The 21,669-nt window shown below is 35.9% G+C and overlaps 1 protein-coding gene across 1 annotated transcript in view; it reads left to right on the top strand.

The window, feature by feature from the left end:
• LOC104160990 (protein AF-10-like) overlaps positions 1-18,944 on the top strand; it is a gene marked incomplete at both ends in the record, with an annotated part of 35,475 nt that extends 16,531 nt beyond the window's left edge. The window contains 1 exon segment of the mRNA XM_009699262.1: positions 18,776-18,944. Within this exon segment, the coding sequence (XP_009697564.1) occupies positions 18,776-18,944 (169 nt within the window).
• Positions 18,945-21,669: the final 2,725 nt, after the last annotated feature.

A 21,669-nucleotide genomic window follows, 5' to 3' on the forward strand; every position in this document is an offset into this window, starting at 1 on the left:
GTATTCATTGGAAAATGCTGCAATTTCTGAAAAAGTCTGGGTATGAGGACAGGGTAGAATGAATCTCTTGGTAAGCAATACAAACTAAGAGTTGTGTTGGTGGAGCTAAAGTAAAAGATTATGCCTAAGAAAGATGGATGTGTACTTGCAGGATAAGGATGGCTTTCTGGAGAGGGAAGGACTGAAAAGAAAAAGGATGAAGGTGAATGATCAGTTATGCCTGAGCTTCCAGTGCTGAGCTGTGCTTAAAAGGATTTGAATGCATGAACAGCAAACTAATGAGAAAGGTAGCTGTGTGTTCAGCAGAGTGCATCTGGTCTTCAAATACTGTGTCTAGTTCTGCAATCTGCTGTATGTAAGGAAGAGAAGAGCCATGAGAAGGATTCAAGGACTGGAAAAAGCACGTTCTTGTAGAAAAGCTAAGAAGTGAGTTTATCTGACTATGGGTACCATATGGGGAACTGAAAACTGATACTATAATGATCCTTAACTTAACAAAGAAGATAAAATGTGATCAAGTGAGAGAACGTAATGGCTGAACAATTCTCAGTAATCGTTCTGAAAATTTAGAGGTAATAGGTCTTCTAGAAGATATAGTTTAGTTGAGCATATTTATTGGATTTGCAGGTGCAGGAAGTTCTAGAGCTAAGAATCAAATCACATGCTCGCAGAGATTCTTGTTTGGCTCTTATCTATGATTAAATTGTGTGCTGTATTATCCCTTTTGATTTCTAAAAGAAAAATTAGCGTGGTGCATCAGTTTGGCATATGAAATAGACTGTAACTGGGCAAATAATGCATTTTGAAATACAGTAGTTAATAGGGAATTGTCAGGCAGTATGGGTCTTCAGAAATTAGTTCCCAATATGGTATGTTCTATGCTTTTATCAAAGATTGGGAAGAAATTAAGAAATCTTTACTGCTTGCTGTGAAGATTCACGGTGGTTTCTAAAAATGTATGTTGTCAGAAATGTACTTGGATGTAATGAATAAAAATTCCTTGATTAAAAAAGTTTTGTACAAAAAATACTGAGCAATGAACCTTACAGCAGAGATGTGTTTTGAAAACAATTATGAAAAACTTCTGAATAATGATGGAGAACTGAACATATCTCATATTGAGATGCTTTATGAAAAAAAGGCTATTGTCATCCCTGTGGTACTCATTTCAAGAAGGTACAGAAAAGTTGTATCACTTGAAATTACTCCATAGATACTGCAGGTAGCAGAGTACTATATTTAATTCTGATACTAATTTCCTCCTAAAATGTGAATATAGGAAAGTTGAGAAGAGGCATACAATGATAAAGATTTTTAAAATATCCTTTTCAGAGAGTCTTAAGCTCTTTGATAGACTGAAGTATCTTAAATTTGAGAATATTTCCGTTTACAAAAATGGTTAAAAGCATGATCATAATTGTTATACAGGAAGAATTAATATTCCTGGTCAAGATTTTTTCATTGGTAATTGCATACTGCATATTGGTAATTGACTCATTTTCTGTTTCTTAAAAAAATGTTGAGAGAAAAATACAGGCCTATGGTACTTAATTAGAGAGGCTGCTGAAAACAAGAAATGTTCAGCCTTTCCACCTTTGAAGTCTCCAGTCTCCCTGGCTTTCCATGGAAGCAGTGGTTTGTGCATTAGATACAAATCAGCTCCCCTGTGAATGTCGCAAGACTGGAAACTCTTGTACCATTGCTTTGAAACAAAACTTGGTTTAAAACAAAGTTTTCCTTTCTCAAAAAATTGTAGTGGTGTTTTTTTTTTGAGTGAAAACATATGTGAGAGCTTTCTGAAGTGAAAAAATGTCCCAGGGAAGGTAAGTTCTAATAACTAGAGCGTAGCTTGCATGTCAAGCTGCTTAGGCCTGCTTATATCGGAGAGTATCTTGGCAGGTGTGGAAATGAGATTTTACCTGGCTAGTGAATTGTTCTATGAGAATGTAAGTGTCTCTCAGGTTAGAATGGAAACTTTTAAGATTATATACTTGAAACTAGATTCCCAAATTATGGTATGACTCTGGGCATTAGTTTCTAGTTACATGTCAAAATACATGATCATTTGTTTATTTATTACGCTCTGATAGTCAACAGCAAATAGTATGTTTAAATTATGAACTTGTAATATATTTCAGATTCTTAAAAAAAACTACAAAGCAAAAACCAAATTAATATGGGAAAGGGAATATGTATTTTCCTGAGTTCCCTTTTAGGTCTTTAATTTAAAAACAAAATAAAGACGATTTTGGTAGTTATTCATGTCAAGAGAAAGACGTAATAATTTTCAACAACTAGGCAAAAAGATGTAATTATTTATAAACTGAAATTTTTTTTATTCAAGCTTTGTGACTCTTCTACCCAAATATGAATTTAATAATGAATAAAATAAATTCTGTAGGTGTAGATTTTTACCTGTACAGAATTATTTGCAGAATTGACATCTAAATATGATCTTTTCGAAAAATAATAAATAACTGTATAAATACATTGGCTTTTTGTTAGTTGTATCTATATTGGCAGAGAAGAAAATGGGCTGGGGGGACTTAAAGGCTACATAAGTTGCTGCAGTTACTACTTTTCAAATCAGCTATAAATCTTTCTTGTTTTGTGAGGGAAGGTTTTCAAAGAAGTCTATGAGCTTTCTGTAAACTGTTTGCTTTTAGATTGTATTTGACCTGTAAGCCTACAAAGTGCCTTGTATATATTAGGTGTTAGGTTTGAATTCCTAATAAAAACTCACTTATTTTTGGCCTGGCTAATCTTGGTAACCTACACTGTATGGATGAGATCTAGCTGACAGCTTTGCTATTATTGTTGCCTGCATAGTGAACAAAATAAACTGCCTGCTTTTCCAAGGGTTGATTATCTTTGCAGATACATGGAGTGAAAGTATGTGGCATTATCATTATTATATTAAAAAAAAAAAAAAGGACAGAAAGAGAAAATGTACTGAAACTTCCAGTTTTGTGCTTGGATTATGTTAGTTCTTCAGCTCTTTTTATAAAACTAAGAATTAGAATTTAAAATAGAGCAGGCAACAAGGAGACACTCTGAAGCAATTAAGATTTCTGTCCTATCAGATGTCTTCGCGGCAGAGCTTGATATTTGCTTTAGAGGTGTATCCTTTTTCTGAAAAGCAAGGAAATAATCCTTAAATGACATTCTGTTGCTGCATGGGAAATGAAGTGAGATACAGGTGTTGTTTGCTTACTTGCAACTGTTTACTTCCCAGGATTTCCTTTAAAAATTAGACTTAAAAACCTCCTTCATTTGATATCATTTTGTATATATATATTTAAATTAAAATATACATCTTTTTGAGTGTGAACATTTTTCAGCATCTGGAGTCAATTTACTAGAGTATGGCATTCTTTGTAAGTCAAATGTGAGATAGCAATCAGTCTTTTAACTCTATAAAATCTGTTAAAGGTGACATGGGAACATAAAAAAAGTGTGTGTAGGAGGAGAGCAAAGAAGCAGCTTGACTAGAAAAGGAGCACAAGGGTTTTTTACCCCTCCTTAAAAATTATACTTTTCAGATCTTACAGATTTTCAAGTCTTTCAGAAATCAAATATAGCTGAAAAATAAGTGATCTGTATGTGTTGATAGTATTTGCTGCATTTTTGTCCCTCCTTAGACTGTCCAGTTCATGTGGTAAAATTATTTTTTTGTTGTTGTTGTCAGTCAGAGGTGATAGCACTACAGTCAGGTTTTTAAAATTAGAAGGGAATGTACTGTGCATTTAAATTTTCCATTTATTTGATGTGAAGAGGTGCAGTACCAGAAGTTAAACTGACTGAAATTTGTTTCAGGATTATGATTGGAGTGACTAACTTCTATATAAGAAGAGGCTCTGATGGCTAGAGCTGTTACTGATTATTGTAGTAATTTCTGAGATCCCCCTGTAAAGTTTTAAAAAAAAAAAAAAACAAAATTTAAATAGAAATACTACCGTACCGTAGTGGTATAAGGAAGACTAGTTACCTTAAAATAATTGAGCTTTTAACTGAAAGATGTTGCTCAGAGACAAATCCATTAAGACTTATAGTGGACAGATTCCTGTATTGATGTATAGGAACAATACTATATGTATACTCTACTGTTTTTAAACGAATGTAATCAGACCAAGTGTCTGATTATCAGCTCCACATTTCCATATGCTTCCTTACTCAAGTAGTTTATTTTACTTTCTTAAACAGGTTACATGGCTGTGTTAGGACTAAGAATGGTAGCTTTCTGAAGCTGTAGGTAGCCTGTGCTGTGGTGTGGTAGTGTGTGTGTCACTTGGTACAACATTGAGGCACATGTCCCACAGCAATTCTTGCTCTCTAGTGAAATATTTGAAGTTGGGCAGTCCCAAGGTAGCTTCATGTGCTGTGGTTGATGACAATCCAAATGCCTATCTCTAGTTAAAATGGCAGGAACCAACTGGGATAGCTTTATAGGTACAATCAAAGATTTCAATAGCTTTTGTATGTAAGAACACTTTAAAAAAGGGAAACTGTGGAATCCAGTGTCTGTCTAGATGTAAAGATGTGGCTTAGCTACACTAAATGACAGTATATCCCAGTGCCTTTTCACTACATGGCAGTTCCTGATATTTTATAAAGGTTATCTGTACTATTTACTTAAAATCTGCAAGATCTTTGTGTTGATCCACCTGGATATGAGCTAATTTTTAATAAATCTCCCCAACATAAATAAAATGCAAAAAGTTGGCACAAATAAACCAACACAGTATTTCCAGAAGATTACACAAATAAACCTCTCTTTCAGGAGTATTAGGCGTAACTGAAAAAGTGTTGTAGGAGCTTGATATAGAGATATGCCATACACACAAAGTGTGCTGTCAAAATACTTAGCAAAATAGTTCTTATCAGGACTTTTGTGGTGGTAATGCAAGAAATAGTAAGTGAAACGAACTGTTTTATATTTTTAGAAAAATACTTCTTGTCTGGTCCTGAATTTAAAGCTAATTTTTTGTCCATTTGAACTAAACTGGGATTTAACACCTAGTTTAGATGCAAACTCATTACTTCATACTGTTCTTTCTATACTTTTTGTTCAGCTTTTAAATAAATTCTTCATGTTTTACTGTCAGATCTGGTAGATAGTGTGTCTGTGAGAAGGCCATAAAGATGACATTAAGAAAACTGTTAATTTTGACAGTGATCTAGCTTGCTGTATATGTTTTCATGAGGGAGAATTACATACAGTGGTAAAAAGTTTCTGAAGAGGGTTCTCATTAGACTAACCTGAAAGCTGGAAATTTTTGTCCAAAAGAGTGAGCATCTACAGTGAGCTCTAGAAACTTGAGTTGAGAAGAGATGCATGGAAGCTGTAAACAGAGCTGAAGAATATGAACATGTGTCTGGGGCTTGTACATGAGTAGTCCTGTCAGATCCTTTGTACTTGACTGGGTTTTATATCTATTTCCCATTGTTTACTTGTTTTGAACATTTGCGAGAAGGATTTCCTGATAAGAATGACTAGAGGTTCCAAATAAATTAAAAAAAAACTAAACCAAAACCACCAACAAAAACCCCATTCCGCTATCCTCCCAAACAAATGCAAAAGCAACTCATAAGCCATCAGTATAGGTAGCTTTTACATAAGAATCTCAAATGCAGATTGTCATGGACTGATGCCTAATCTGAAGGATTTAGTGGTTGGTTACAGCAAATAACATACTTTCAAGGACCAAAGTCACTAGGCCTTTTTTCTGCTGTGGGAGTAGTGATAAGCTTAGAATTTAACTTCAGTTTTTTTATGCATAACCAATTCCCTTAAAACCAGGTTATGAACAGTAAAAGGTTGGTGACTTGGATGTAGGTATTAATACATAGTCAATTCTGAGATATTTTGAAACTAATTGAAATGAATGAGCTGGAAGCAATGAAGTCTTCCTGAGCAGCATTGGTTTTAAGGAAGAATAATTGTAAGGTTTTAAAGCAAGCAATAGCAGCTACCATAAGGATTAGATGAAAGATTAGATGGAAAAGGAAAACAATGAATGTGAAGTCCAGCAATTACAGCATATAGTTTTTTGGCATATATGATTACCGTTTACCATCCCTAACCTTTCTTGACACCTTAGCATGTTGGAGTTCAATAGGTTGCCTGTCCATTGCAGGAGAAAACTAGGTGGCTGGGAGGCTACCTCACTGCAGGAAAAGTCAGGAAAGAGGTAGCTGCCAATAGAGGCAGTTACACCAGGAACCTAGACAGTAGCTCTTTTTCCCTTCCAGAATAAAACACCTTTTTTCATCTGCCTTCTACTAATTTATGGGGTGTGGAAGGGAATAGTGGTAGGGAAACAGTTCTCCTTCTGTTCTGTGTTGAGGCTTGGGGGCAGTCTAGAATTAGCTCCATCAGTCAGGAGGGCTGATCTAGTGTTGGCCCTTCATCATGTAACTGGATGAAGTCTGTGTTAAAACAGTTTGTTTCAAAGGAATTAGGTTAAACGGGACATTTTCTTACTAGGATTCCTTGCATCTCATCTCAAGGTTGGATATCTGTAACTCTTGATCTCTTCCATGAATTGGTCTCTTCCATTAATTTGTCTAATAATTTTTGAAACCATTTATGCTGTTAGTATCTGAAATGTGAGAAGTGAGTTTCATATCTTTATGCATTGTAAAAGAATGTAGTTTGTTCACAGCTGTTGCTGATCATGTTTTGACACTCCTTTTAAAACCAGTGAATAGTCATTAAAAATACTCAGTATCTTTACAGTATTCATAACTGATAAATTTCTGTCATTTCCTGCTGTTACCTTTTTTAGACCTAGATACCTTAATACCTTTTTGTCATTCAGACTATATCCTTCTTACCCTTTCCAGATCTCTTTTAGTGCTACTATATCCTTTTTTGAGAAGTGCAGGTAGTATTGGAAATATAGGTGCAACATGAATTTTAAAGTGGCAGAATTAGGCTTTTTGTTTTGTTCTCTGTTCCCTTTCGATAATTCATAACAGTATATTTGTCTTTTTTGGTCATTGCATGACAGTCTTTTTGCTTCCTATTGGGAATCTTAAGGATTCCAAAAAAAGAGACAGAGTAAAAATCAAGGGTCTGAAGCCATTTCTCACATACTTATTCCATTGTAGCACACGCTTATTGTGAAAAGTTCATTCTGATAAATACAGTAGCAGACTATGAAAGTGTAATTCATGTGTCCTGGAATTGGCACTGTTCTCTTAAGGACTGTGTATACCATGAATGTTAAGAAGACCTTTCCTCCACATTAGTAGCTGCAGTTGAAAGGGGTTATACTGCAATTTGTTTCTCCCACTTTGTTTTTATGTATGTTCTTGAGTTACCAGACAACTGCTTGTTTTAACCTCATGTTGCTGACTAGGTCTACTGAATTTTTTTGTCAGCTCTTTAACTGCATCTCTTCCTCATTTCTCAATGCTGTGTATCTTCTACTAGTAAATTTTTCACTGGAGCATATCTAGTGTATTCTGCTTTAAAACTTCCTGAAAGCTCCTGAGTGATGCTTGGGAATACAATGCATGTGATGGTTTGAGTAATGGTTGCTCCTGTGGGGTACAATTTTAAAGAAACAACAGTAAAAGGTGTAGCTTCAGGCAATTTAGGGCTGAGCTTGTTTTAAAAACAAACAAACAAACAAACAAAAAAACACCAACCAAAAAACCCCCCAAAAAAGAAACCAAAAAACCACCACTCCCACCCCAAGCCCCCCCCAAAACCTACCCAATGGTTCCTTAAATTTGCAAGGGACTTTCCTTAATATTGAAAGCATTGGTGGATCAAAATGGCTGCTATTTCTTGTGCACAAAAATGGAGCATAACTGGAATGAGCTGATATAATCAAATAAAGGCTGTGGAGAGTAGGTGTGGGTGAAATAACTCTGCTCTGAAAGGTGGCAGACAGCAGTTGCATCGTGTCCTCTGCACCTGAGGCGGAATTTGTCCCAATAGTGTAATGTATATGATCCCAGCCATATTAACTCTGTGCGTTTTAGTGTTTTTTTTTTTTTTTTTAACTTTTTGCCTTGTAAAGTAATAGTTTTGATTATAAGTGTGTTTTTGTACATTGTTGTTAGTTCTCTGAAAACTGTTGAAAGGTTAATTAAAAATTATCAGTTTCATTTTTATCAGATTAATCCACTTTTGTCAAGAATCATCCAGGATTTTGTATATTGTATGTTTTTTTTCTCTACCACAAAATTAAAAAAAAATAGTATTTGGTTTTTTACAGTACAGACTTGGTCTGTAATGTTTTAATTAAAATATTCTAAATTTAAAAAGTTTTTTCCATGGAAGTAACTTTGGCTAGTTATTCAAGCTTAGGCAGTAGGTAAAAGGCAAGGATTTTTTTTTTTTAATGACTTATAAATTAGTTTTGTAATATTCTAATATCAGTTACAAAAGTTTAAATTGTCTTTGTTGTTAATTCATTTTTTTGGAATCCTGATGTTCAGAAGAACCTGACAGTTAAAAAAGGGCTTATTACAGCAGTCTTTAGTAGCTGCCAGTTGTGGGGAGAATAAAGAAGAGAAAGATAAAGCATAAAAGACAGTCACCCTGTTGGAACAAGAACAGTTATTACAGTCAGATGTCAGAGGCTGATGCAGGTAGAAAATTCACCCATGGAAGTACAACAGAAGTGTTCACCACAGTCTCACCTGCAAAATCATTCATTCAATCATCCTTGTCAAACCAGAGATGTAAGCCGAGGGCTGTGTTCATTAGTAGCGTGAAAGAATGAACTAGTAACTTGAAACTAAAATATTTTTGTAGTCATGAGGTCCTTGTCCTAAGTATGAATAAATTGGTGGCATAAGTGGAAGAGGTGGGCCATCAGCATGTCTGCCATCACTCTGCAACTGGACATAGAAGTGTTGTGTTGCTGTGGAGGCTGAGTTACAGAGACTTCTAGCTTGCCAGCAGAGGATGTTGAGTGTATTCCAGCACTTCATGGTCAGAGAACAATATTCTCTAAAAACCCCAGCTGTTGAGGAGAAGGAAGTTCATGTGAGCATCTCCTTTGGTGTATAACTAGTTGGAGGTTCTTCCTCTCTACACATTTGAGTTTTCTTCAACTGAATTCCCTAAAGTTCAGGAGACACATTATTTTTCCTGTTAAACTTCTCGATTGCTTGAGTTAGTCTCAATCTATTAGTGAAGCAAAAAAGATGCCTTGTGATTAAAATTAGCAAGGCAGCTTTAGGTTAAGTTTCTAGATTTGTTGCAGATAATGAAATTAAAATCAGTCTTTTGTTGGGAAGACTGATTGTTGCTGGGAAGTATTTGAATTTTTATTTGTAATAGTAGCTTTAGAATGCAGCTAATTCGTGTTTGCTGGAATGTTCTTATATTCGACATTTAAGAGCTAACAAACACTGATAAAAGAAATGTAAGTAAAAATTATAGTGGATAGAAATAAATCTATTTTACAATTTGAGCTACTGTAAATGATCAGAGCGCTAATACAAGAAAGATGTATTCAGGTATATTATTGTTCACTGAAATTCCTGACTATACATATATTCTTTTGTGCGTCTGTTAAACATGATCTTAACATGAAGCCCTTTTTCTCCTAACTCAAAAGCTTTCTCGAAGTTGATGAATACCATACATAATGGTAAGTTATATTAGAATCTTTTTCAGAGGTTCATTTATCACAAAGGGTAGTCTTTTGTGGAAAAGCCTGATTGAAGGTCTGCATATTCTATGGATTGGGTGCAATACAGATCTGCAGTGAGTCAATTGTTCAGTACTTGAGTGAAAACTTTGTAGATTGTCTGCAGGAGCCTGATAGGTCAATAGTTCCTCAGTTCTCTTTTTATGATCTTTTTGTATGTGCACAGTAAAATGATAACAGTTTTATTCCAGTTCTGAGATTCTTTTCTTTAATTTTGTGAATAGTGTTTCCAGTTGTTCTTCTGTGCTCCATTCATAGGTGTGTTATAGTGGTGTCTACCTTAGGCATTCTTCCGCGTGCCTTCCTGACTGCTTAAATTACTACAAGTAAAGCATGTGAAGGTGGCCTTGTTTTGTCCATTCTTTGTTCTGACGGTCCGATGCTGACCATTTGTGTCACTGATAACAGTACTATCAATTTCAGAGGGAGCAATATTGAATGTTTAATGTATCTAATTGCTGTTTCCCTTTAGTATTCAGTATCAGCTTTGTACCCCTAGTTCTGTATTCACTCATAGCCAGTGGAAATGAAATATATCTTCTTATATTAGAACTTGGTTTACTTTTTCAAGGCTTTTGTTCATTTGTAGGAAACAATCATAGCTATATTCACAAGTTACTGAAAGATTTAGGAGAGAATATTTACAGTTAAAACTCTCACATGAGGCTAGTTTTGAAGATGATCAAGTTGATTTCTGAATGTGATATTTAATTGGTGTCAGGTGATCTGTTAATAAAAATTGGAATTTTTTGTACATTGGTGTCAACCAAATAGAATTATTTTCTTATTGCTGTATGTGTATGTTGGAAGAGCCGTGCTGTATGCATTGCAAATTGTATTGACTTGGAGTTCAGCATATGCAAAGGAATTTAAATGTTTAAAATTTGCAGCGTGAAGTTCTTTACACTTAAGCTAGCAACCATTAAGGTTTTATAGGACTTTTGGTTTTCACACTGTTGGAGTCACGAATTACACCTGTTAGGCAGATGTCTGTAGTGGTGCGTCTCTTTAATAATAATAATAATAATAAATTACATTAAATTTCTATTTCACAGTCTACGTGTGATGAGAAATACTGAAATTTCTCTAGATTTGCTTTGCTTTAGTAAAATAGGTTTAGCTTTTTTCCTTTTGATATAGGGTCTCCCTCTCACTCTCCCAGGTATACAGTGCTCTGAACCAGCTTTGAGATGAAGGAAAGCAAGCTCACCATTTTTCTGAACAAAAAAAAAACATCTGAAGGGTATCTGACAAAGTGTGCTGAATTTGGACTTGGTGAGTTTCTGCTGTTTTATAAGCAGAGCCTTTTTGCTGTTTAATGTTGAAGAGGTATAGGTTCATAACAGAGTGCAGAATAGAAATTGATGGAAAACAAATTGTGATGACTTCTTTCCACGTTGCACTTCTTTTTTTTTTTTTTGACTGATTGTGTATTCTTAACTCCAGCATGGATGTTGGAAGGGCATAGAGGAAAGTGGTTACTTAATCTTATATACTTTCTTGTCAAGCAATAATAATGCTTTGTATGACTCATTATTGTGGGGCAGCGTAATATTACCTACGTGTTTGTTTTAGAACAGTGTTTGGAGAGGATTTATTATATAATATACCTTTTTCATGGGGGGTGGGGGTGGTGTGTTTTTATCTACCTTCCCATGTTTCTCTAAGATTTCAAAGTTGGTTACTTTCCCCGCCCCCAGTCTTGCAGAGTTGTTTTTTTTACATACTGTTGTTTTCACAGATGCATAGATATGAGTGAAATCAATGAGGGTAGGTAGAAATTTTAATAATATGAACAGCAAGGAAAGATCTTGCCATGTGTGTATAGGATGGAAAGAAAGTATTCAAAGTTGAGATAAATATTTAAATATAGGAAGATTGTTTACTCCAACAGCATGTTCAGATTATGAGTCAGATAATGCTGAGGACTGTAATAGTCCTTGTCTCTAAGAGTTGATGGAGACAGTGTATCAGGAGCTTGTTTTTTCATTGCACTGAGTTTAAGTTGGCTGCACATCAGCAAGAAAGTATGAAAAAGAAAATACTGGGAGTTTTGGTTTGAGTGGGGAAAAATACAGGGTTGGAGCAGAGAGGTTCATTTGGTAGTTTTGCTAGTATAAAGATGATGGTTGAAGCCTGTCAGTTGAATTTGGTGCTGACAAAGTGTAAAGGAGGAAAGATGATAGCTAAAGTCTTGAACAGAGTTGAAAGGGTCAGTTAAAAAAGAGGACTAGAAAATGGAGTTATGCAAGCTGTATCTTTCCATAAAGATACCTGCCTTAATAAAAAGAAGTCAAGACACTTCATGCAGAAGTGGCACACTGGAGTTTTGCCAGTAAAAGACTTGGTACTCAGCACTCTGTTTCTCAATTTTATGGTCAAATTCTTATATTTTTCATGCTTTTTAAAAAAATTGTTTTAAAAAACCTGAAAAGTTGCAGTTGAGAGATGTAGAATTTTCATGGTTATTCACTGTATGGTAACTTTGTGCTTTGTCCAGTCTTACCCTGGGCCTTACAGTCAAACTTTTTTGACTTGACCTCATCTCCTCTGCGTCATTTTTATGGGCCTACCACTGGAAAGCAGGAGGAGAGGCTACAGACGTACATATCTGTTTGGAATTTTAGTGCATACTTTAAAAAAAGGCTATGGGGAATGATGACCTGAATGTTGTTATTTTATGTTAGAGCTAGCTGTAAATTGTAGGTTGTGAAGATCTTTTTGTGCTGTGACACATCTTTCCTGTAGTTCTGAGCATATGTGTCTCAGGATCATGGAGCTCTTTATCTTACTGCTCTTATTCTAGAAGAGTGCTTCAAAACTTCTTGAATCAGACAAGAATAAGCATGAAATTATTAATGTGTCTTATTTCATAAAGCTGAATTAATTATAAATGTGAAACTTAAGCAGTTACAAAGCATCTCAAAGATCTATTGTGGCAAATCAGAACATCTGGAAGAAACAAATGAAGGGAGGTTTGTCCCTGTGTTCCACTTCCCTCCCCAACAAACAAACAAACAAACAAACAAGATCACACAGTTTAACTGGGGTATGACTTTGCCATGGGACCTGGTATGGAAAGTTACAACTGTTCAGAGAGGATTGGAAGAAATTCATTTGGGTAGGGTTGGAAGCAAATTTAGGGCTAATATTTACAAAGACCATTCCTCAGGCCCAAAATCCATACGTTACAGATTTTTAAAGCGTGGGAGAATACTAGAGGAAAGTATTACTTCATGCTTGCCCTGTTCTTGTGCTTTTCCTTGTGCAGCTGCTGTTGGTCACTGTTAGAGATGGATATACTGGGCTAGGAAAAAGAGAGTTTTCCCTGTATTCCTAGTCCAGCATGTCATTCATGTCTCTCCTCATGTCATGTTCAAACCTTTCCTCTCAGAGCGCAAATTCACCTTGACCGGGCTATGAAAAACGTGGGTTTGAGCCCTTCTGCAACAGAGGGCTGTAGTGTAAGACCTGTGGTAGCTTGAATTAATTCAAAGGAAGAGCAGGCACACTCTGAACAGGAGGCTGTAACCTTTGTGACAGTGGTTTAGGCAGTTTTGAAATCTTGCGCTTAAAAGCCTACCTGTGGAAATAAAAGTCTAATTGAGGGCTGTATGCTGACTGAGCTTGATTTAAGCAACTCATGTGTTGTTTGATGTTTGTTAGCTAGTATATGCATTCCTCACTGTTACAGTTTATTGAAGAATGAATTCTGTAATACTGCTGACAAGTGTAGTGATTAATGAATGTGGGATCAAGTATGTTGTTCGCTATAGCAGGTGGGACTAGCTGAACAGAGGAGTAGACCATTTTGGTAGCGACATGGATCAGTTCTGGTTCTTCACTCCCCACCCTGTCATTGAATAGATTTATAACTGTAGATAGCTGTATAGTCAGGATCATGAACATAGGAATGGGAGTAGGCAGAAGAGATTGAATAAACATCTTTTGCTGGATGAACTGTCAAGGATTTGAGGTTAATTTTAATGGGAGTTTGATAGCAGGCTTCAGGTCTTTGCTGTATATGAAGATGATACGAACTTGTTCTTACATCATTAATTCATCATATAGGTTGACATTGCCATGCTGAGTTGCATTCTTCAGTTATGTGAAGGTTCTTATGAAGTATTTTGGTCTTTGACTGTAAAGCTTATCTATAGAATATTTTCAAAGGGAATAATTACAGCAGTCTGCCTTCTGTCAATAGGTATGAAACTAGAATAGTTGTTCCATTTTTAAAATGTGTGTACCTGTATTTTGTGTCTTCCCTCCTCCCTTTGACCCCCAGTGGTCTGTATTCTTTGGGTACTTTGAGTCTGGGAGCTTTTTGTCCTTGTACCTCATCATGGAGAGGACACAGAATGCCCTTCATGAAAGGAAGGCATTGGCTGTTGATCTGTGACAGGGGCTGCTGTGCCTCCATCAAAAAAGGACCTCCAGTCACTGAAAGGGAGGAAAACGCTGTCTTGGTGTCAGGCTGCACATCAGTAAGTATAATTTCCGTGCACTTCTGGAACTGTTACTGCAGAATCTTGTAGAAAGTGAACTCTATCACTTTGCTCAGCAGCAGCAGGAAAACACCTTGATTGTTTGATCCTTAGTTTTCAGATTTTTTCATGAAGGAAACAGGTTGGCCCTAGCATCCAAGCTATAGTTTCATTATCTCAGATTAATTGAAATGAAATGTTGCTGACTTGGCAGTTTCAAACATAGCTTTCTTTTTTTAAACAATTGTGTTGAAATAATCTGGTTTTATTTGCTTGTGTTTAGCATTAGATTCGTTTTAGCTTATGCCCTTATTACAAAATAAGAAGTAGTGGGGTATTTTTTCCACTATTAACATTCTACTGGAAGAGAACATGTTCTTTCTTATGTAACTGAACTTAATCAATTTTTCTACATGTTTAATTACTAATTTATGCGCTGCTTCATTTAAACGCAGTTTTTAATTTTGCTCTGTATAGAAAGTTGTAATTTTTTAAAATGGGAGACTTTGAGATCGCCAAGAAGTGGAGATACTGAAAATGTGTATATAGCTTCAGTATTTGTAAATAAGTCTTTGTTCTTATAATCCAAAATTTCCTTTTATTTCTGTGAATTCTGCTCAAGTCCCTTTGAGGTTGTTGTCCCCACCCCCCTGCCCCTTGTCAGTCTGTCCTCCCTCAAGTAGGAAGGTTCTGTAGTTCTGTGCAACTTTTGTGGAGTTGCAAGTTTACATTTTAAAAAAACCCTTTTTGACCATATTCTACTTATTCCTTAAGTTTTGGAAAAATGCTAGGATCAGCAACCTACAACAGGTATCTCAAACAACTTCTTCTTTTCACAATTGTTGCAAGAGTTTCAAGGTACTGGTGTAAAAAAGAAAATACAGCTTTATGGTAGGGAAAACATTTTCCTAGGTTCCTAAGGAAGCGGTCTACATGCTGTCACTCTTGGTTTTGGCCCACCGTAAGCTTTGAGCCTGTTGTCCAATTTCAAGCAAACTTGATAAGAGTCTAAAATATGTAAGTTCCTGTAATAGGGATGGGCAATGTGTGGCTACAAGAGTGGCCACTGCCTGTTTTTTGTCTCTTGCTGAACTAGGCAATCACAAGCATAGGAAGGGAATGTGAGGGAGCTGAAAAACATAAGGGGCTGTAGTACCAGAAAATAAAAAGAACTGAGGATTTTGTAGTTAGATACTGAAATCGTGGTGGAAAAGTATATTGATATAATCTGTTAGATGCAGCACTGTTGAAAGCCAGAATTTAATCTGTTTTGTTAATTCTTCTGCTCATGGAACTACTTATTTTTGAGATTTTGAATAAAATCACAAAAATTGTTCTGTGTGCCACTTGGTGTACGTTACTGCACAGCTAGTTCTGACTTGAGGCTATTTTTGTTTTTCACTGTTCTTGAAGTTCTTTTATTTCCTCTATTTCGTCATTGACTGTCAGCAAAAAGAATACAGTTTTTTCCAATCTGCATGATCTGGTGTGTTTCCTGCTCTGTGGTACTATCTTCCTGTGCTAAGCAGGCAGTTCTTTGTTGTCCAGAGATGATTTTTTTTTTTTTTTTGCAGTTGCCTTTTTGTTAAGCCTTTCACTCCAGCAGTGCAGGCTATATATGTGTTTTATCTGTCAGAACCTGAAAGCATGTTCTGCAGCTGTGTTAGCGGTGTTAAGCACAGTCAAACTTTACCTGAACAGTGTTATATGTCCATTTCCAGCAGCAGTTGAAGAACTGTGGTCTGTTTAAAACGCTGAAGAGTGTATTTAACCTTACTGTTTATGCCTCTGGCAAATTACACAATGCCTTTCATCACAAACTATAGCTATTTGGCTTTTCAGTAATATGGGAAGGACTTCAAGGTGGTTGGTTTGTTTTAAACTTTAATGTGGTTTATAGTGATTTGTTCAGGCTTTCGTTATTATTCCTTCCTGATCCAGAAAGTGAATTATCTCTCCCAAAACCCCGAAAGGACAACTTGATATGTTTGAGACATTTTTAATATGTACTTTCTTTGCTTTCTAATATGATACACACGGAGGTTTTATACAGGCATTTTTTAAATGATGTGAAAATCAAGGATTTATTTGTATGTTCAGCATACAGTTCTTATTCAAATGCTTGCATAGAGTAATATCTTGGTTGCATGACTAGTTCCAGAAGGTGCATGTACTTTATGTATTAAGTAAAGTATTGCTAAATAGAAATACTTGGCCCAAACAAAGTATGCAGATAGGTCATATTTGTCCTGTATTTTGCAACAGCAACAAATACCAAGTGTTTTTTTATACTACTGCTACAACTACTACTCGTAGCAGCAAGTAATAGCTTACCCCATTCCACTGGCAAACGAGTTTACTGCTTGTCTTTCTTTTGAAATAGTTTTATGCCATGATTTTATAACTATTGGCTTGTATTCCAGAATTTTATTTTTAAGAGGAAGAATAAACCTTATCATTAAAATAGAAGCTGCAGAAGTTCTGCAGTTATTAAATGTGTAAGATTTTGAAAAATTAAGGAAAAAACCCCTACAGTAGCTTTAAAATTTTGCAGTTATTTTACCTTTCTGGCAAAATAGCTTTCTTTTTTACTACTTGACTCTCACCAAAAATTTTGTTTTCTCCTCTCATTACCATTGACATTTTATGAGAGTGATAGCATTTGTGGTGACAAGCTCTTATGATTTAATCATAAGTGTTGTGATATTTCATTATTTTTATTCTTAAAATTCACAGTTCCTGGAGCCAGATAATTGCATAACAATCTCATATTTTCTGAGAATTTTTGTATGTTTAATTGTTTTAATGCATTCAAAATAAAAAGGGTCAAAAATCTCATCCTTTTTATTAATTTGAAATCTCTGATTGAGGCAGATTTTTTAAAAAATCTTTTGAGGACCTGGGGTATATTTCAGTTTTTGTGGCTGTAATTATATTGCATGTAAGAGTAGACTCAGTAGCAAGGCTGTTTGTTAATCATGTTTGTTTTGGTGATGTGTAGGGACAAATCTAGAGCAGGAACCATAGAATTTACTGTCTAGTTAGATGAGGCAGATATAATTGGAGAAAGGTCATAACAAAGTGAACACTTTAAGGCTCTTAACTGCTCGTAATGCCATAACTGTAGATTTTTGGGACGCTGACCAAAAAAAGAGGGAAAGATGACTCGGGAAGGTGAGCTAAATGGAAAAAGATACGAAGGTCAGTAGAAAAGCGGAGCAGGTATGGAACTGGCACTATGATGAAGAGATTGGGGAGAAGATGAAAAGAAGTCACTAACCTCGATTAGGCAGGAAAAAAGTGTTGTCAGAATGTGTCTTCAGCTTTTTTTTCATATCTTCTTTCTCTACTGGGTCTGGGTGGTTTTCCCTTCAATTTTTCCTGACAGTTAAGAGAGGCAGGGAATTTAAGATGCATCAGTGTTTGCATATTATATGTGGGTTTGGATGATAGTCTCCCTTGACTGCTTGTGCTCAGAGGGATTGCTGGGTGGTGAGTGGTATTTTAACATTGCGTACCTTCTTATTGTCACTGCCTTCTTCAAGTCATTATTTGTATGAGTGACAAACTAGCTCCACCCTTTGCCTTCTAACTGGCATTTCAGTTCTGTTGCTTTTTTTGATCTAACCATGTTCATTCTACTTCTGTTTACTCCCTGTGGCACTCTTCCTCTAACTGCAGTTCAGTGCTACCATGCTTGATATTCCTTGGCCAGCTGACAGCTCACTTATCTAATGCACGTGGAGCCTAACGGTTTCATAGACAGGTACTACTTCTTGTCCTGGGCTTCTGGTCAGTAGGGTTTTTTCCCCAACCTATATAATGAACTTTACCCTGCATGTAGATGAACAGAAGTAATGGCTTCACAGAGGGGTATGAACTCTTCCTATTTAAATTCCTAACATACAAGTCTGACTAATGTTAACATGTTTAGTCATTTACTTGTTGGCTGTTCTAGCAGAAATGTTAGTCAAGCATTCGTAGATCATGGATGGAGTTTCACTTTGTGAATAAATGAAGTAACACCAGTTCTACCAGCAAATCTGAGTACTTTGTCCTCAGACTTGCTGTCAATATTTTTCTGAAAATACACAAGCAATCCTTTGTTGCCAAAATTACAGTTTTGGACAAATGTATGTTGTTTAGAAACATTTTACTTGAAAGTTAAAAAGTATTTTCCATTTGTGTTGTGTATGTTCAGTTATATAGCCCAACACTTCATTCTTTATCTACTTAATTTTTACGGTAATTCATTGAAAGAACAAACTCTACTATCAGACTCAGTTGAAGGCAGGCATTTTAGCCAAAAATTCTGCTACTGTTAATATTTGAGCAGTTTGCAATGCACATAGATATCACATGTTTTACAAAGACTTAGAACTGAATCAGTCTCTGTTCCCTGAACTGTAGAATGTCAAACGATGAAAGCACTTTTGTCAATCAGCATGGTTAGAATTTCAACACAGGAGCTTTCTGCATTATGTATTAAGTGATCTTGTTTGTCTTGATTAATTTTCTACTGCATATTTACATGGTTACTAGAAAACAGAGAGGAGGGGAGAGAGAGAGATGCATATAATCATTTTTGTAATTTTTTTCAGGTATTTTTAGCAGCAATGATGTAGCAGTATCATTTCCAAATGCAGTATCTGGCTCAGGATCTAGCACTCCCGTTTCCAGTTCTCATTTACCTCAGCAGGCTTCAGGGCACTTGCAGCAAGTGGGAGCTCTATCACCTTCAACTGCGCCTTCTATAACTACTGTTGTTGCTGCAACTCAGGTAAACTATCACAAGAGTTTAAGATAGCAAACCATGTTATTGACCTGCTTATCTTCATTGTTAAAAGAAACAATAATTTGTTTGGAAAATAAGTTAATAAACATTGTGTTTATTGTGAAAACATTATAGTGGCTAGAAGTTCCCCATAATGTTACATAGTCTCATCATTGTAGAGCACATAGATTTTTAAAAATGATCTGTGGAAGTGTGTATTGATAATGACTATCTTATGACTAGTAGCATAAATGCTGGTTACAATTCCTCAGTGGTCTAACTAATGTCTGTTATCAGAACAATGTTTTAAGGAAAGATTTAAAAGAGGAAAACACAAAGTTTTGCATGTTTCATGCAAAAGTGCTGCTGTCAGTTAAAGAACAGAGGGGTTTATCTGGGAGATTTGATGAATAGACAACTAAGGCTAGCCCTGGCAAAGAGGTGGCCAAGGCTGACATCTTGATAGCAAATTAAAGTTTGCGTATGTGCTGTAGTTTTGTATTTGAAAGGTCATACAAATGAAGATACGTAGTTCATGTTTGATGGTGAAGGGATAAGGGAGGCACTGAAGGAGTGCAGAAAGGTGACATAGTCAAAGTAATGAACCAGAAAAAGTATCTTTATGGTAATATTTTGTATGAATTTAAGTTGGGCAAGATTGCATTTATCAAGGCAACAGAGTATGAAGTTATAGGTGTAGAGACCCACCATGATTAGAGTGTAAGTATGAAGGAATACTGTACTGGACATGATGTTTTTATACTTCGTGTTGTATTTTTCATTTTCTGGTGGGAATCTGTTTTACAATGAATGTATCGAATTTTTTTTTTGGTGTGCAATCAACTTTCAATTTATAGAGTCTACAGTGATTTAAGATAGTGGATATAAACCTGAAGAATTAAAATCAAGCTTAATTCATACATACTTATATATGTGTGTGTGTGCACACAGGTGTGCGTATAGTGTGTGTATAGCAGAAACGCTCTGTGCAGGCCAACATAGAATACATTTCAATATCAAATAACACATTGTTTTTATAGGTGGCAGTTTGTATTTTTACATAATTCTTCTGGACTGGTTTCCTAAAGAAATAAGGCTTGTGTTTTGCCAGTGTGTCTTTGTGGCTTCTGTCTTGTAACTTTGGACCCCGTTGGCCAGTTTCACCCAAAATTGGGTGACATGTCTGTTGCACAAATTGATAGAAACTATTTTAAAGAAATTAAATAAAAATATGATGCTTTGGTGAAGAGCCAGTATAGCTTTTGTGAAGGGAAATCACAACCAATTGGAGTTAGTTCCTTTCTTTTTTTGAATTTGAAAGAGTATTACACACCATAACTCACTGAAGACACTTAAATTGAACAGTCTGGAGATAAGGGGAGAGTTTGTGTCATAGTTTTTTAAAAGATTAAAAGGTATTAAAAACCCCAAGCAAGTAGATGCCCGGTTTTCACAGGAGAGAGGTTTCAGAGTCTTGGAAAGATCAGACTTGTGGCCTTTTGTACAGCTCAACGTATTCACAAATGATCTAGAAAAAGGAGGAGGAACAGAAGCCAAGTTTGCTGATTATGCTAAGTTATGCAATGAGCTATTACGAAGATCAGCTGTCACAAACTGCTGAAAGACCTCACCAGCCTGTGTTGACAAGGTGGTAAGAGGGCAAATGAAATTAATGTTAAAACGAAAAGGCAGTTTCTATTCAAAACAGATACAGTCGATACCAAAAGAGGTACAAGGGCAGCCGTGGTAGTGAACAATGGCAAGGAACAGCGTCTTTATAAGGAATGAGTAAATAGTGTAGGACTCGGCTTGAAAAAGAGGCACTGAGATAGGATAAGACAAAGATCTGTAAAATCATGAATGACATGGAAAAGTTAAATAAGCAAGAATTGTGCACCATCACTTTTATTTGTTAAACTCTGTCAGACAATAAATGGATTCAAAAAGCAATGGGACAGACCCCATATTTAGCAGGCAGGAACAGAAATACCGTAGTATTTCTTTCCTTATGTTGTCACAAAAAGGTGAAATATACCCTAGGAGACATGCTTTCTCTTAGTGTTTAGCTGAACTAGAGAGCCCTCCATAGGTTAAGTGCTTAAAATTCCTGTCCTTCCTTTGGCTCTGTTGTTTGGGAGATGTGTTGGGGGCTTTTTTGTTGTATTATTTTGTAGGGGTTTTTTTGTTGTTGTTTGGTTTGTTTTTTTTTCTCCAGGGGAATCAATGTATCTTACCTCAATACCTGACTTTTTTTCACGTGGTCATAGATTTACTTGCAGGATGTTATTCACAGGTACTACCATTTAAAGAGTCTGTTGGTTCTGAACTATAAAGGGTTCAAATGGTGAGAAGTTTTGGTTGACAGCCTTAAAAAGGAGCTCCTGTGTTTGCACAGAGAATTAACGAAGTCCTATGCTGCTTCAATGATTCTAGGACTACACTTCGGTAACTGGTTTCTGCCAGTTGGAAATTGATATAAGAAAAACCAAAGACTATGCCTTTACCAATGGTGTCAACGCATAAATTTGAACTTGATCCTTCTATCATCTGAACCATTATACAGGCATTGATATTTCAACCAAACATCACACCTCAGATAAGTTGTGTAGCATGACATGTCTCTAAGTTATACTCTACAGACAAGGCACCTATATTTATTATCCCAATCTTTTTTCCCCTCTGTATTCCCTGTCTTCACCATTTGCAGTTAGACTGGCACTTGTACTTTTTG

Source organism: Cariama cristata, unplaced genomic scaffold, assembly GCF_000690535.1.
Source record: "Cariama cristata isolate BGI_N322 unplaced genomic scaffold, ASM69053v1 scaffold32014, whole genome shotgun sequence".
Classification (NCBI taxonomy): domain Eukaryota; kingdom Metazoa; phylum Chordata; class Aves; order Cariamiformes; family Cariamidae; genus Cariama; species Cariama cristata.